The sequence below is a fragment of the Phoca vitulina genome, unplaced genomic scaffold, assembly GCF_004348235.1.
Source record: "Phoca vitulina isolate PV1807 unplaced genomic scaffold, GSC_HSeal_1.0 scaffold67, whole genome shotgun sequence".
Classification (NCBI taxonomy): Eukaryota; Metazoa; Chordata; class Mammalia; order Carnivora; family Phocidae; genus Phoca; species Phoca vitulina.
Window position 1 is genome coordinate 14,187,383 of NW_022589770.1, and position 14,904 is coordinate 14,202,286.

Sequence of the window (14,904 nt, forward strand, 5' to 3'; positions counted from 1 at the left end):
TGTATGAAGTCTCACTTGAAATAAGCAATGTTGGCAAGTTAGCCACAACCACAGGATGTATCAGAAACGTAATGACTAATGAGATCTACCTTTGACCCCTTTCTAGGCATGCTGGAAATGTAGCTTAACACCAAAGTCTTTTACACCATTGTATGGGGGGGAAAAAAATTAAAACCATTTTAAGATCTTGAACTCTTATACTTGATACAAGATTTGGTAGCCTAATATTTTCCATGCATATTAAGGTTATCACTTGAGTGATGACAAGTTCATTTAGTGTATTGAATAAACACTAAATTCGCCCCAATGGTAACTTTTATACTAGAATTCTGAAAACAGGTTTAAAAAAAAAAATAATCAATTTTAGAATCTTGGCCCTCAAGGCAAATTCATAATACTGTTTTCATAAGAACATTTAAAAATGGTAGGCCTAGATGGCTCAGTCAATTAAGCGTCTGCCTTCGGCTCAGGTCATGATCCCAGGGTCCTGGCATTGAGTCTGGCATCAGGCTCCTTGCTCAGTGGGGAGCCTGCCTCTCCCTCTGCTTGTGCACTCACAGGCATGTGCTCTCTCTCTGACAAATAAATGAATAAAATCTTAAAAAAATAAAATTAAAATTAAAAAAAAAGAACATTTAAAAACATTTTATTGGGGGGGAAGGGAGTGACTGCTGGGTATGGGGTTTTTTTGTGGGGAGGGGACAAAAATGTTCTAAAACTGGTTTGTGGTAAAGAACAATCCTGTGAATACACTAGTAACAGTGAATTGTACCCTTTAAATGAGTAAACTGTGTACGTTAATTTTCTCAATAAGCTATTTAAAAAACATTTCAACCTTATCCTAATAGCTCTACTCTACATGTTCTTACACAGCAAAACAAAACCAAAAACAAAACCAAAAACAAAACAAAACAAAAAACTCAAAAAACCAAAAACCAAAAACTAGATCATAGAGGAAGAGACAAAGAAACCCTTACACACTAAATTAAGCCAGGCATTAAGATACGAAAAACTACAAACCACTTAGGAGCCAGAGATGACTGAGCATTAAGAAGCCTTGTTACAGTAACCACTAAAAGGGTAACAGACTGAATATGACCCCTAAAAGATTTCTTCAGAAAAACTATTTGAAAACAATCTTGAAATGGAAGGCTTTGCTTCTATAAACAAAAATATGAACGAAGTCCTCAATAGCATGAGCACTTACTCATCATACTCGATATGATAAATAACGTCTTCATCAGCAGCAACAGAGTCTGAATTAGACGTAGAGGGTACAGTGTCCAATTTATTTGTGTTCTCTTTGGAATTATGATTTACATTTCCATTAGTCCTTTTACAAGAACTGCCATTCTTCAGTGGAGTTTTGCCACGTGAATGTCCATCAGAAGCTCTAGTAACACTACGTATACGGGCTTCAAACCAAGCACCAAGGCCGACATCTCTGGCATCCACCAATTCATTTACCTAAAAAAAGTTTAAAATTAGTTAATGAAGCTTAATTTCATCTACTGCTTCAAAAACCATACTATAACTCAAGTTATTTTGAGAGTTATCATGGTTAACAACATTTGCAGCTATTCCTGTTTAAAGTAATAAGATTAGATCAAAACTATTCTTTTTGGATTATACTGTCAAATCTGTTATTTACTGTTATGAAAATTAACTTTCCTTCTCATTTCATTCAATGAAATAGATATTTTTACTCTTTGCCTGGGTCTACATTAGACTTTTAAAAATATCATTCTTATGTACCTAAAGTGTTGTTCTAGCAAGTCATTAAATAAGAATGTCACTTAGTGAAAATCCGGGACTTCACAGGATTGTGGCTGTTATTGATTTGCTTCATTAATTTCTTCAGAATCCTAGAGATAACTTAGTCAAACAGAAAACAGTTAAGTATCAGAAAAAACTTGAACATGGGGGAATTATACACATGTATAAAGGGAAGAATCTAGCAAACCCATCTATACAAAGTGGGGTAGGTTCTATCACCAGTTAATAAGTCACTAGCAAATGCATTATTTCGTACCTCAAAGTACAAAATAAAGAGAGCAGAGCTGTAAGATGCAAAATAGACGTATTCAAGTCTAGTGGATAATCCAGAACTAAAATATGCAATCCGCCAAAAGGAAAACAGTGCATTAGGAACCATGGGTATCAGAGAAGAGTTACAATATGGAAGCTGGTTAAATAAAACACAAAAAACCTCTCCTAAAAAAAAAAACCTGAAGAAACTGATCTAAAGGTGAGGCTCTTTCAAGAGCAATAACCAAGAGACCTCTCCCTTCAGCGTTTCTTTTTTTAAAGCCCTTAAAGGTAAAAAAAAAAAAAAAGACATCATTAATACAAGATGATCATCTCATCAACCTAGTTCTTCCTGAGGGTATAGAGACCACTTAAGGTATCCAATAGAATTCTGACAGATGGTATAGTTTTGGGCCAGGGTGGAGTTTGTACTCAGTTAAATACTCATATATTATGCAAGTCTCTCTTTAGGCTTGTCTAACTCTAACAAGCTTAATAATTCCTCTTTTACAAGATAAGAAATGAAAAGCTCTGACAAGTTAACTTGCTCCAAGTGAAAGCTAATGAAATGTAAAGCTAGAATTTGCAGATATCGACCCTGATGCTTCTGTTCTTGCCACTGTATTAGGAAGCCTGATGAGAAGATGACAAGATAAGTAAATAGGAACTTCAAAGGTTAAGTGATGAAATAAAGTATTAAAAGATAAAATCAGAGATGAAACAGAGTATATATTACATAAATTAATCCATGCATTAAATGGACACAAGTGCTTTTCTTCTTAACAGTCACTGGTAAGTTTAAAGACATACTTTCTTACAGGCAACATTAGCTAAAACAAAAAATAATCAATGTTAAGGTCGATCATACTTGGGAGAAGACACTGAGATTACTCTTTCATAGCAAATCAAAATGTAAGGTTTTATGTAGCACTATGCAATTATTATAGCAGGGAATAGGGGGCATACAGTTGATACTGAAAGAGGTAACAGAAACATAAGGCAATGTGAAAATACTCCATTGTGCATTCTTAAGAGAACTTATTATCTCATAAAAGGTAGGGCATTGAGTAAAAACCTTAGACTTATAACTGTAAGCAAGAACTACAAATTCTCCATTTAGTTAACCACTCAGGACAATGCATATAAACTGGGTGGAAGAAATGCTTCTAAATTAAAAAGGATTTTGCACATTACACAGACATACTGAATTAGGTCAAATTTGAATGGGTCAAAATGCATGCAAGAGATTAAAGATCCTTTGTAAAGCCTGGGTTTTGAATATGGTTAAGAGGATACTTCAACTTATATGAATAACATGAAACAGAATATTGCCATGGTAATTTCTTTGATTTCATGGTAATCCAGTCGAAAATTAAAAACTGAATTGATAAAAAGTTATGATATGCTATGATAAAAAACCCTCTGTAAAGTAGGTCTAGAGGGAACATATCTCAACATATTAAAGACCTTATATGGAAAAACCCACAGCTAACATGTTACTTAACGGTGAAAAAGTGAGAGATTTTCCCCTAAGGTCAGGAACAAGACAAGGATGTCCACTCTTGCCACTTTTATTCAACTTAGCACTAGAACTTCTAGCCACAGCAATTTAGACAAAATTTTTTTAAAAGCATCCAAACTGGTAAGAAGTAAAACTCTCATTATTTGAAGATGACACACTATATACAGAAAACCTGAAAGACTCCACCAAATAACTGTTAGAAACAATAAATGAATTCACAGTAAAGTCACAAGATACAAAAATCAGTGTACAGAAATCTTTCGCTTTCTATACACTGATAATGAAGCAGCAGAAAAATTAAACAATCCCATTTACAACTGCACCAAAAACAATAAAATTAACTAGGAATAAACTTAATCAAAAAGGTCAAAGACCTGTACGCTGAAAACCATAACACTCTGATATAAGAAATTAAAGATGACACAAAGAAATGGGAAGACATTCCATGCTCATGGATTGGAAGAATATTGTTAAAATGTCTATACTACCCAAGGCAATCTACACATTCAATATAATCCCTATCAAAATACCAACATCATTTTTCACAGAGCTAGAACAAACAATCCTAAAATTTATATGGAACCACAAAAGACCTCGAACAGGCAAAGCAATCTTGAAAAAGAAAAACAAAGCTGGAGGTATCACAATTCCAGATTTCAAATTCTACTATGGGGCACCTGGGTGGCTCAGTCATTAGGCGTCTGCCTTCGGCTCAGGTCATGATCTCAGGGTCCTGGGATCAAGCCCCACATCAGGCTCCCTGCTCCACGGGAAGCCTGCTTCTCCCTCTCCCAATTCCCCTGCTTGTGTTCCCTCTCTCACTGTCTCTCTCTGTCAAATAAATAAATCTTTAAAAAAAAAAAAATTCTACTACAAAGTGGCAATAATTAAAACAGTATGGTACTGACACAAAAACAGACACATAGATCAATGGAATAGAAGAGAAAACCCAGAAATAACCCCACAGTTATATGGTCAAATAACCCTCAACAAAGGAGGAATAAATCCAATGGAAAAAGATGGTCTCTTCAACAAATGGTGTTGGAAGAACTGGACACCCACATGGACCACTTTCTCTCACCACACACAACAATAAACCCAAAATGGACATAAATGTGAGACCTGAAGCCATTAAAACCTAGAGGAGAGCACACGCAGTAACATCTTTGACATCAGCTGTTGCAACCTCTTTCTAGATTTGCCTTCTAAGGGAAACAAAAGCAAAAATAAACTATTGAGACTACATCAAAATAAAAGTTTCTGTACAGCAAAGGAAACATCAACTCAAAGGCAACCTACTGAATGGGAGAAGATATTTGCAATGACATATCCAATAAAGGATTAGTAACCAAAATATATAAAGAACTGATACAACACAATATCCAAAAACCTAATAATCCAGTTAAAAAATGGGCAGAAGACATCAATAGACATGTCTGCAAAAAAGACATACAGATGGCCAACAGACCAATGAAAAGATGCTCAACATCATTAATCATTAGGGAAATGCAAATCAAAACTTACAAGGGGACACCACCTCACACCTGTCAGAATGGCTGAAATCAAAACCACAAGAAGCACCAAGTGTTGGTGAGGATGTGGAGAAAAAGGAACCCTTTTACACTGTTGGTGGGAATGCAAACTGGTGCAGCCACTGTGGAAAACAGTACAAGCTTCCTCAAAAGAATAAAAATAGAACTACCCTATGGATCAAGTATTCACACTACTGGATATTTACCTGAACAATACAAAAACACTAATTTGAAAGGTTTTATGCACCCCTATGTTTATAGCAGCTTTACAATAGACAAATTATAGAAGCAGCCCAATTCCTCAGTAATTGATAAATGACTGGAGAGGTACATGTGTGTACACACACACACACACACACAAACACACACACAGGAATATTATTCAGCCATAAAAAAGACTGAAATCTTGCCATTTGCAACAATCACGTATTACGCTAAGTGAAATAAACCAGTTAGAGAAAAGAAATACCATACGATTCCACTCATATGCATATGTGGAATTTAAGAAAATAAAGGGAAAAAGAGAAACCATGAAACAGACTTACTGCACACCTGAAGCTAATGTAACTGTTAACCATACTGGAAGTAAAATAAAAACTTTAAAAAATTGAAATATCTAAATCTCTCTATATTTAATAAATTGAATTCTTAAATAAAAACCATCCTTCCACCACAGGGGGGAGGCGGACTCACAGACAAGTTACTGTCTCTTTCTATCTAGAAAGAGGTAGTCTATCCTTAGCCAGCAAGTACCTCCCCCAAAGATGTCAAATCATAAAAGATACAGGAAAACAAATTAATGGGGGAGGAGTGTTTGAACTGAAGTTATGAGATAGAGTTAAAAACCCAATCACATAAATGTTAGCTGAAGAGCTGGATTTATTCATATAAAAAAATATAGCCACATTTAGAGAAGAATCTTCCATATCCAAGTAGGTGAATTAAAAAAAAAAAAAAAGTATGGGAGGCAAGGAGAAATCATTAAAAAATGAAATACCAACAAATACTGGATAACTTACTATATCAGGCATACCTCTAAGCACTTTATATGTTCCATTTAAAACACACCAGCTCTCTCATTTAAGAACCAGCTCCTAACTTAGGTTAAAACACCCACACCCACACCCACCACCACCATCACCACCACCACCAAAAACCCCACACCAGTTCTGCAGATAAAACCTAGGTTTAAGTTTGTGTTTATCATCTACTTGGTATAACCTTGAACAAATTATTTAACCTGTCTCAGCCTCAGCTTCTTTATAAAATAATATACTTTGCTGTGTATTAAGAGATTAGTTGACTAAATCCACATGATATGCCAACCTAGCAAGCATAGGCACAAATGAAACAACTGTCTCCTTCCACTAAGTATCAATATGTACAATTTTAAGACTCATTAAATCTCAGTATAATCTTAACACCATAGTCTTCTTAGTAAAGATATTAGCAATTTACTGTTATATATATTACCTCCTTTAATAACTACAATACAAAGTCCTTATTTTCCAATGAGGTACAAAAGGAAATACATTCCTCAGGAGATATACACAGCTGGAAGTGGGAACTAAGCTGAGAAAGATTTCTCTGACTTTGAACATGACTCTCATTTCATCATGTTTTTTCTAAAATTTACAAATCAAAATACAATGTGGTTCCATTTATATAAAGCTAAGAAAATAAGGGATATACACATGGATTAAAGGTAATTAAGAGGTTGTTAAAGGGTAATGATAGGATCAAGTTAATAAAAAGTGAAGAAATGACTACTTAGAAGTTTGGGTATTGGGATGCCTGGGTGGCTCAGTCGTTAAGCATCTGCCTTCAGCTCAGGTCATGATCCCAGGGTCCTGGGATCGAGCCCTACACCGGGCTCCCTGCTCAGCGGGAAGCCTGCTTCTCCCTCTCCCACTCCCCCTGCTTGTGTTCCCTCTCTCGCTGTGTGTCTCTGTCAAATAAATAAATAAATAATATCTTAAAAAAAAAAAAGTTTGGGTATTAGTTATAACTAGGGAGGAAGGAGTAATAATCAAGAGGGGGCCCATGGGAAGTTCCTGGGGTACTGCTTTGCATTTCCTAATTTGGTGGTATTTACATTGACTTCCTATTTCACTAAGCTCTACTTTTTTGTATTGTCTATTATGTTTCATAATCAAAAGGGTTCAAAATCAAGAAGCACAGTTGCACTGTATTACAAAAGAATAGGAAATATTAAAATATCCATGACTTCTACTTGGTAATTGAGAAGTTTCCCCTTTCTTTTATTTCCTATAATGAACATCAGAATATATGTAAAAAGTTTATCTAAAAAAGTTAACTTATCTAAACTCTAAAGCTTTATTATCCTCATTCTAAAGTTTAGACCAAGATGACAGTATTTCAACAGTAGGATCTATTGTGAGTCATTCAAAGCTTCCACATCCAAAAATCAGAATTAAACTCTATTTAGATATCAAAAGTCCACTCTCTTTGAGAAAATTACCTCCCAGAGACCATGGAAACGGATGTACCCAGACTTTGCACAATCTTCCACAGGCTCTCCGAGTGTGATAATGATATATCTAGTTTCTTACAACATATGAAAAGATACCTGAGCAACATTTGGTCAGTTTCAGACATCAAATAGGGCAAAACAAGAATGGTGGTGGACAAGAACTTCAGTTTAAAACTGTTTTTTTTTAATAGGAAAAATAAATTATTTAAAAAATTAAATTAAAAATAAAATTTAAAAAAACTATTTAAAAAATACAAATGTTAAAAAAAACATGTTTAAATGTTTAAATGTTTACCTATGACAGTTTTGAGAAATACTGACTTGAAAATTTAACTTTTTGTATCCACTTACATGAGGTCCAAGGAAAATTTTAGGCAAAAGGAAAAGCCCCAAATCTGTTTGCTCATCCATAAAGCAATTTTAATTATAGAAAGCCCTATGTCTATAAAAGGAAAATCTTTAAAAGCATAAGTGACATAAGCAGGAATTCAAGATAAAGGCAAAAAACAAAAAACAAAGAAACAAAAAAACTTCCCAATTTTAGTGATCTAGGAACAAATTAAATTTTGATAGACTTGCTCAAAGGAAAATATTCACAACAAATCAACTTAAAGTAGCAGCTTCTAAGTGTTTTCAGGTTAGCCAAAGGTTAAGTTTTAATAGCTAGTAAGATTCTGTGAAAGCAGGGGGCAATATCATTTGTTTATCCTTCCATCTCTAATATCTAGTACAAATATATACGAGATAACCAAATATTCATCCAATGGATGAATTATCCAGAAATAAGCACTTCTATGTTTAAAAAAAAAAAAAATCAGGGGCACCTGGGTGGCTCTGTTGGTTAAGCGTCTGCCTTTGGCTCAGGTCATGATCTCAGAGTCCTGGGATTGAGGCCTGCCTTGGGCTTCCTGCTCAGCGGGGAGTGTGCTTCTCCCTCTCTCTCTCCCTCTGTGCACTCGCACGCGCGCTCTCTCAAAAAATAAAAATCAGTGAAATTTCAAATACCTATGCCCATTACTGAGCTTCACCAAAAAGAGCAAATAAATCTATTAGCCTCTTCAACTAACAGGTTAAATGCAGCTCTGATTAAACATTACAAACAACAGTATAGCCTTCTGAGAGTTTAAGTTCCAGATTTCATGTGTGTTTCAAAATGAGGAAAGGAAGACAATATAAAACTTAATACATTTGTACAAATGGGAAGAAGTGGATTGGAATTTGAAAGCAAGTCTGATGACAAAGCTAAATTTCTTAATCTCTATGCTATATATTAATAGCAGATATAAGGGTTTTTTAAAAAGTGAGGTATTAGAGAGGTGACTGGCCAACAAGTCAGTAAAGCATGTGACTCTTGATCTTGGGGTTGTGAGTTAAAGCCCCACACTGGGTGTAGAGCTTACTTTAAAAACAAAATAAAACAGGGGTACCTCAGTGGCTCAGTCGGTTAAGCACCCGACTCTTGATTTCAGCTTGGGTTTTGATCCCAGGGTAGTGAGTTCATGCCTGCTGAGCTCCATGCTAGGCATGGAGCCTACTTTAAAAAAACAAAACCAGGGGCGCCTGGGTGGCTCAGTCATTAAGCGTCTGCCTTCGGCTCAGGTCATGATCCCAGGGTCCTGGGATCGAGCCCCGCATCGGGCTCCCTGCTCCGCGGGAAGCCTGCTTCTCCCTCTCCCACTCCCCCTGCTTGTGTTCCTTCTCTCGCTGTGTCTCTCTCTGTCAAATAAAATCTTTAAAAAAATAAAAAAATTAAAAAAAATAAAAAAACAAAACCACCCAACAACAACAAAAAACACTATGTCCTATAAATAAAATCCTCTTTAAAAAGAAACAAAAACAGGAGCGCCTGGGTGACACAGTCGGTTAAGCATCCGCCTTCGGTTCAGGTTGTGATCCACGGGTCCTGGGATCAAGCCCTGTGTCAAGCTCCCTGCTCAGCAGTGAGTCTGCTTCTCCCTCTGCCCCTCCCCTTGGCTCATGTATGCTCTCTCTCACTCTCAAATACAGTCTTTTAAAAAAACAAAAACATTTAAAAAAAAGTTAGGTACTAGAAGTAGTTGATAGTCAAAGTACTAACACTGAAAAAAAGCACAGATCTGCTGAGAGTAGTTTATCATGCTTTTTTGCATTAGGTTGGAGACGTGGCAGGGTACTGAGAAATATGCTCAACAGAATTTTTTTTTTTATGGATTTGAGAGAGAGAAAGTACTCACAAGCCCACGAGCGGGGGGTTGGGGGAGAGGGAGAGAATCTCATGCGGATTCTGCGATGAGTGCAGAGCCCAATGCAGGGAGTGAGACCATGACTCTGAGACGAAACCGAAAGTCAGACTGGTTAACTGACTGAGCCACCCAGGCATCCCTGTTAAACAGGAAGAATTTAAGTTGACTAGAACTGCTTAACCTTAAGCTCAGACCTACGATACATATATACATTGGCCCTCTTTGAAAACAAATGCATGCCTTCACTGCCCAAAACATTAAGTCAAAAGTAGCAGCTTCTGAACTATTGCCCTTAACCAAAAAGTTAAAATAATGTAAGCTTAACATACAGATGGCTATACACTTACATAGATACATGGATATACAGGAATTCCTATATAAATGTGTGTGTACACACACACACACACACACACACACACACACACACACACACACCTCCTTAGTCTGTCAGCTGAGGGCCCTAAAAGCAATGATACTCTAGTAGCAAGGAACATACCTAGACCCTAGATCTTGCTTTCTAATACCATTCTCCAATTAAAAGAATCAAGGCTCCTTAAGAAATGGGTTGATTCCAGGACCGGGGCAAGAAATAACTAAGATGAGCCTGGTGCATCTTCTAATGCCAGAAAGAAAGTGCTTTAACAAAAGCACAAAAAACCCCCACAATAACGGAGGTATATCAAAGGGACACGGGGGAAAATATCCCTACTGATGTGAATGACTAACTGAATAAATGGGGGAAAAGAGACAAGTCTCCCATGTATAAGAATTCTCAATACATTTTGTAGACAATCTACCCTCAAGAAGTGGTTTGTAACTAACCCATCTCCTTATGTGTGGGCTGCATATAGGGACTTCATCTCAAAGAACAAAGTATGAAAAAGGGGTAGGGGAAGAGTAACCTCATAGGGAAGAAACTTGACAAATGCTACCTCATTAGCCAGGTGATTAAGGTTCACATCAACAGTATAATAAGTTACTACTGATGTAAAAACCTAAGGTTTAGCCCATAGGATGTTGGTAGTTTGTATACTAGATAGAATGTGATAAAAATAGCACTTTACCTCTGTGGTCTTCCTCCAAAAAAATATGTAAATCCAGTCTAATGATGAGGAAAACAAGATGAATCCTAATAGAAGGGTATTTTACAAAATTTCTGACCAGTACTCCTCGAAACTATCAAGGTCTTCAAAAACAGTCAGTCTGAAAAACTGTCACAGCCAAGAGGAACAACTATTTAGTATAGCACTAATGTAAATATAATGTGGTATCCTAGATGAGATTCTGGAATAGAAAAAGGATGTTAGATAAAAGCTAAGGAGATATGGTTCATTTATAACTAATGTATCATATTAAGGTAAAATATCAGTTAACAGGGCAAACCAGTGTGGGATATATGGGAAATGTAGTATCTTCCCAATCATGCTATAAATCTAAAATTGTTCTAAAACAAGTTTATTTAGAAAACAACAGAGCGGCGCCTGGGTGGCTCAGTCTGTTAAGTGTCTGCCTTCGGCTCAGGTCATGATCCCGGAGTCCTGGGATGGAGCCCCACATAGGGCTCCCTGCTCAGCAGGGAGTCTACTTCTCCCTCTGCCCCTCAACCCACTCTTACACACTCTCAAATAAAATCTTAAGGAAAAAAAAAAAAAAGAAAACAACATAGAGAATACTGGTTAATTCAGAGGGATGATATCAACAGGTGATGTGGACAATATGGAAAGTGGGCATTCAATATTAAGAATTCTAAGTTTTGGGGCACCTGGGTGACTCAGTCAGAGGTCTATGTTTGGCTCAGGTCACGATCCTGGGGTCCTGGGCTGAAGCCCCACGTGGGGCTCCCTGCTCAGTAGGGAACCTGCTTCTCCCTCTCCCTCTGCCCACCACTCCCCACTTACGCTTGCTCCGATCTCAAATCCTTTTTTTTTTCCGATCTCAAATCTTAAAAAATTCTAAATTTTGACTACATAAAAAGCATTGTTTTAGCTGATATAAGTCTTACCCATATCATGTAAATTTATTCCCAAACTTTACATTTTTTTATCATAAATTTTTTTCTTTTACTAAATGATTGTAGCAAGGAAAGCTATTGGTATTTAAAGAACTACCTTACTGATTGCTCATAATGCTCTAATATGTTTATCTTCTTAGACTTTGCAGATATCCATAAATAACTTTGCCTTCTCCAGTATTTACACTTTGTTGTTCTCCTGCCTATCTCCATCATGTAGAAAGATGTTAAGTAACAGCATTAACTGGCTTCCTTGTCTGGCTCCTGTCTTTAATGGGAATGCTTCTGGCTTTTCCCCACCAATAAGCATGATGCTGGTATGGTTTAAAATATTCATCTATTCCATCTGTTCCACTTACAAAGCATTTTTTAAAAAATCAGAAACGGATCTCTTTTTTAGATTAGATCATTTGGGTTTTTTGGCTTATTACTATGATGAATTATATTAATATTACTATATTGGGGGTTGGGTAAAATGGGTGAGGGGTTGACTGTGTGGTAATGGATGGTAACTAGACTTATGGTGGTGATCACCTTGTAGTGTATCAAATTATAAAGCTGTAAACCTGAATTTTAGAAGGCAAATGATAGTTATATACCTGAAACTTCTATATATTTAAAAAAAAAAAAAAAATCCAAATAATGGACTATCCCACTTCTTGACAAACTATCTTTGGTCAAGATATTCTGTGCTTTTAACACATAGTCATAATTTTATTTGTTAAATATAATTTTAGTTTTACATCAATATGTAATGATACTGGGGTGCTTTTTGCTCTATTTTAGTATCAGTGTTATATTAAATTTAAAAAACAATGGGAAGTTTTTTTTTAAATTGTGGGTCAATTTAGATAATTATCTATTCTTTAGAGGTTTAAGGTAATTCATCAGGGTAGCCATCTAGGCCAGGTAGTTTTGACATATAGCTCTTGGCCAGTTTTCTTGATTCTATACGTATGGATTTGTTTCCATTTTTCCTCAGATCAAAAATTATCTCTATTTGCATTTTCTTAATTTACCTCAGCTACTAATTTTTAATTTTTAGCCTTAAAAATGCTCTGAAAAATTGAGTCTTGGTCCCAATTTGTCCCAACCAGTAAGAGTTAAGAAAAAACAGTTTTAAGGATAGGAGAGGATGAAACAAAACTGTCATTCAATTTTTCTACAAAATTTATTAGAATTTGAAAAAGTTGATATATGTATTGACCCTTGTATCTACCAATTGCATTTCTATATGTAGGCAAACAAATCACAGTTTTAAAAGATAACCATTTATAATAGCATTAAAAACGCAGCCACTAGAAATAAGATATGTAGAGAAAACTGATAAAGCTATAAAAGATCTAAGTTAGTGGAGACATCTATCATGTCCATGGATGAAGGACTCAACATTGTTGTCAATTCTCCAAGCTATTCTATAGATACAATCCCCATCAAATCCTCTATTACTTATCTGTAGAGTCTGACAAGCTAATTCTAAAATTTTTACATGCAAGTGTTAAAAGCCAAACACCAAGACACCCTTAAATATGAATAGATTTGGGAGATGTGGGATAGGGAGGTAACAGTCTACTAGGCTACAGTACTTAGAATAGCAAGCATAGGGATACACAAGCAGACCAATAGAACATAGTGGAGAGCAATTTGGCAGTATCCTGTGAGTGAACCAGCACTTCCATTTCTAGGTAACAATTCCTAAAGAAATTCTAGAACAGTGAACCAGGATACACAAAGAAGGTTCAAAACAGGTGAAAGTGGGAAAAGCCCTATTAATCATTGATTAAATATATTATGGCATGTTAATAAAATGAGAATCAAAGCTGAGAAAAAGTAGAATTCTGTTATATAAACTTCAAATATAGGCAAAACAAAACATTTTTTAGAGATAACAAAAGTAACACTAAAACAAAAAAGATCAGAATAGAATAAGTAGTTTACCCCTTAAGTAGAAAGGGAGATAACGTTCTGGTAGTGGCTTTAAAAAGGAATTGGCATTATTCTACTTATCCTCAGTGGAATCACAAAGGTTTTTCCTTTATATTTTTTAGGTTGTACGTACACGTTTTATACATTTATCTACATATTGCACAATTTTCAAAGACTTTTAGAAGTTAAAATATTAACAGCTCAGTCTTTACTTTCAAATGACAATCAATCTTCACTTATTTGCAACATACTAAAGAGAACAGACATCTCTATTTTCACAACTATCAAGTCTAAAGAAGACAACATACCTTATACAGCCCAATGCCAGGATCAATAAGAAAATCACAAGTTGATGTAGACGGCTGACTAGAAGGTCCCACCCTTGGGGTTTTCTTTACTTTAGGTGGGCTATTAGAACAGGGTTTGGCCTGTACATCAATCTGTTTAGATGTGCTAGGAAGATCAGGGTCTGGGCGAACTAGTAGCTGAATTATGTCATTCAGTCCAACATCATAGTCAAATAAAGTATATCCATTTTCCAACTGGAAAAAAAGGATAAAAAAAAGATTAAAATGCTTCTCTCAAAACTTGATCTTTCTACATCTTTAGTCACCCAAATGTCCTAGCCAAATTATTAAAATTCATAGCAATGCAATTTAGTGATCCTGAAACCATTCCTATTACTTTATGGCCTCTGATGGCAGCAGCATCTCAGGACCTCAATAAATTGTGGAGAATCATTCCATATTAGCTATCAGGAACACAGCCACTGAAACCAAAAATGTATCACTGCTTACATGACTTCAACATGTAGGCAGAAAAACCCTAGGTTTCTCACCAAGTTTTATTTAAATTAACAGTACCTCAATCCACTGCAAGAAAGGTGAATTCTGAAGGTGAGTGGTTTTATGACCTTGTGTTCATTAAGACATTTAAGTTAACAATTTTGTGTTTCTGAAGCACTGTCAGTAATTTTTTTTAAAAAATCAAGCAGAAAATAATTAAAGCAGGAATTACAAGTCTTGTTCATGCTATTCCACTTGTCTAAAGTTCTCTAATTCTATCCATTTGTAAAGGTTGTCAAGTTGTACCATGAAAAGCCTTCCAGGATGAATAATGAATAAACTATCTTGCAACTTACCCATATTTTGGCAAGGTCTCTGCAATGG

The 14,904-nt window shown here is 35.8% G+C and overlaps 1 protein-coding gene across 2 annotated transcripts in view; it reads right to left on the reverse strand.

Annotated features, from left to right (window-relative positions):
* UHRF2 (ubiquitin like with PHD and ring finger domains 2) overlaps nt 1–14,904 on the reverse strand; it is a 91,639-nt gene that overhangs the window by 71,191 nt on the left and 5,544 nt on the right. For both annotated transcript variants that reach the window (XR_004297892.1, XM_032392290.1), the window contains exons 2-3: nt 14,044–14,277; nt 1,208–1,467 (exon numbers count right to left, since the gene is read on the reverse strand). Coding sequence is in view for 1 of the 2 variants with exons in the window: in XM_032392290.1 (XP_032248181.1) it covers nt 1,208–1,467; nt 14,044–14,277 (494 nt within the window). In the remaining variant the exon portion in view is untranslated. The remainder of the gene's footprint in view (nt 1–1,207; nt 1,468–14,043; nt 14,278–14,904) is intronic.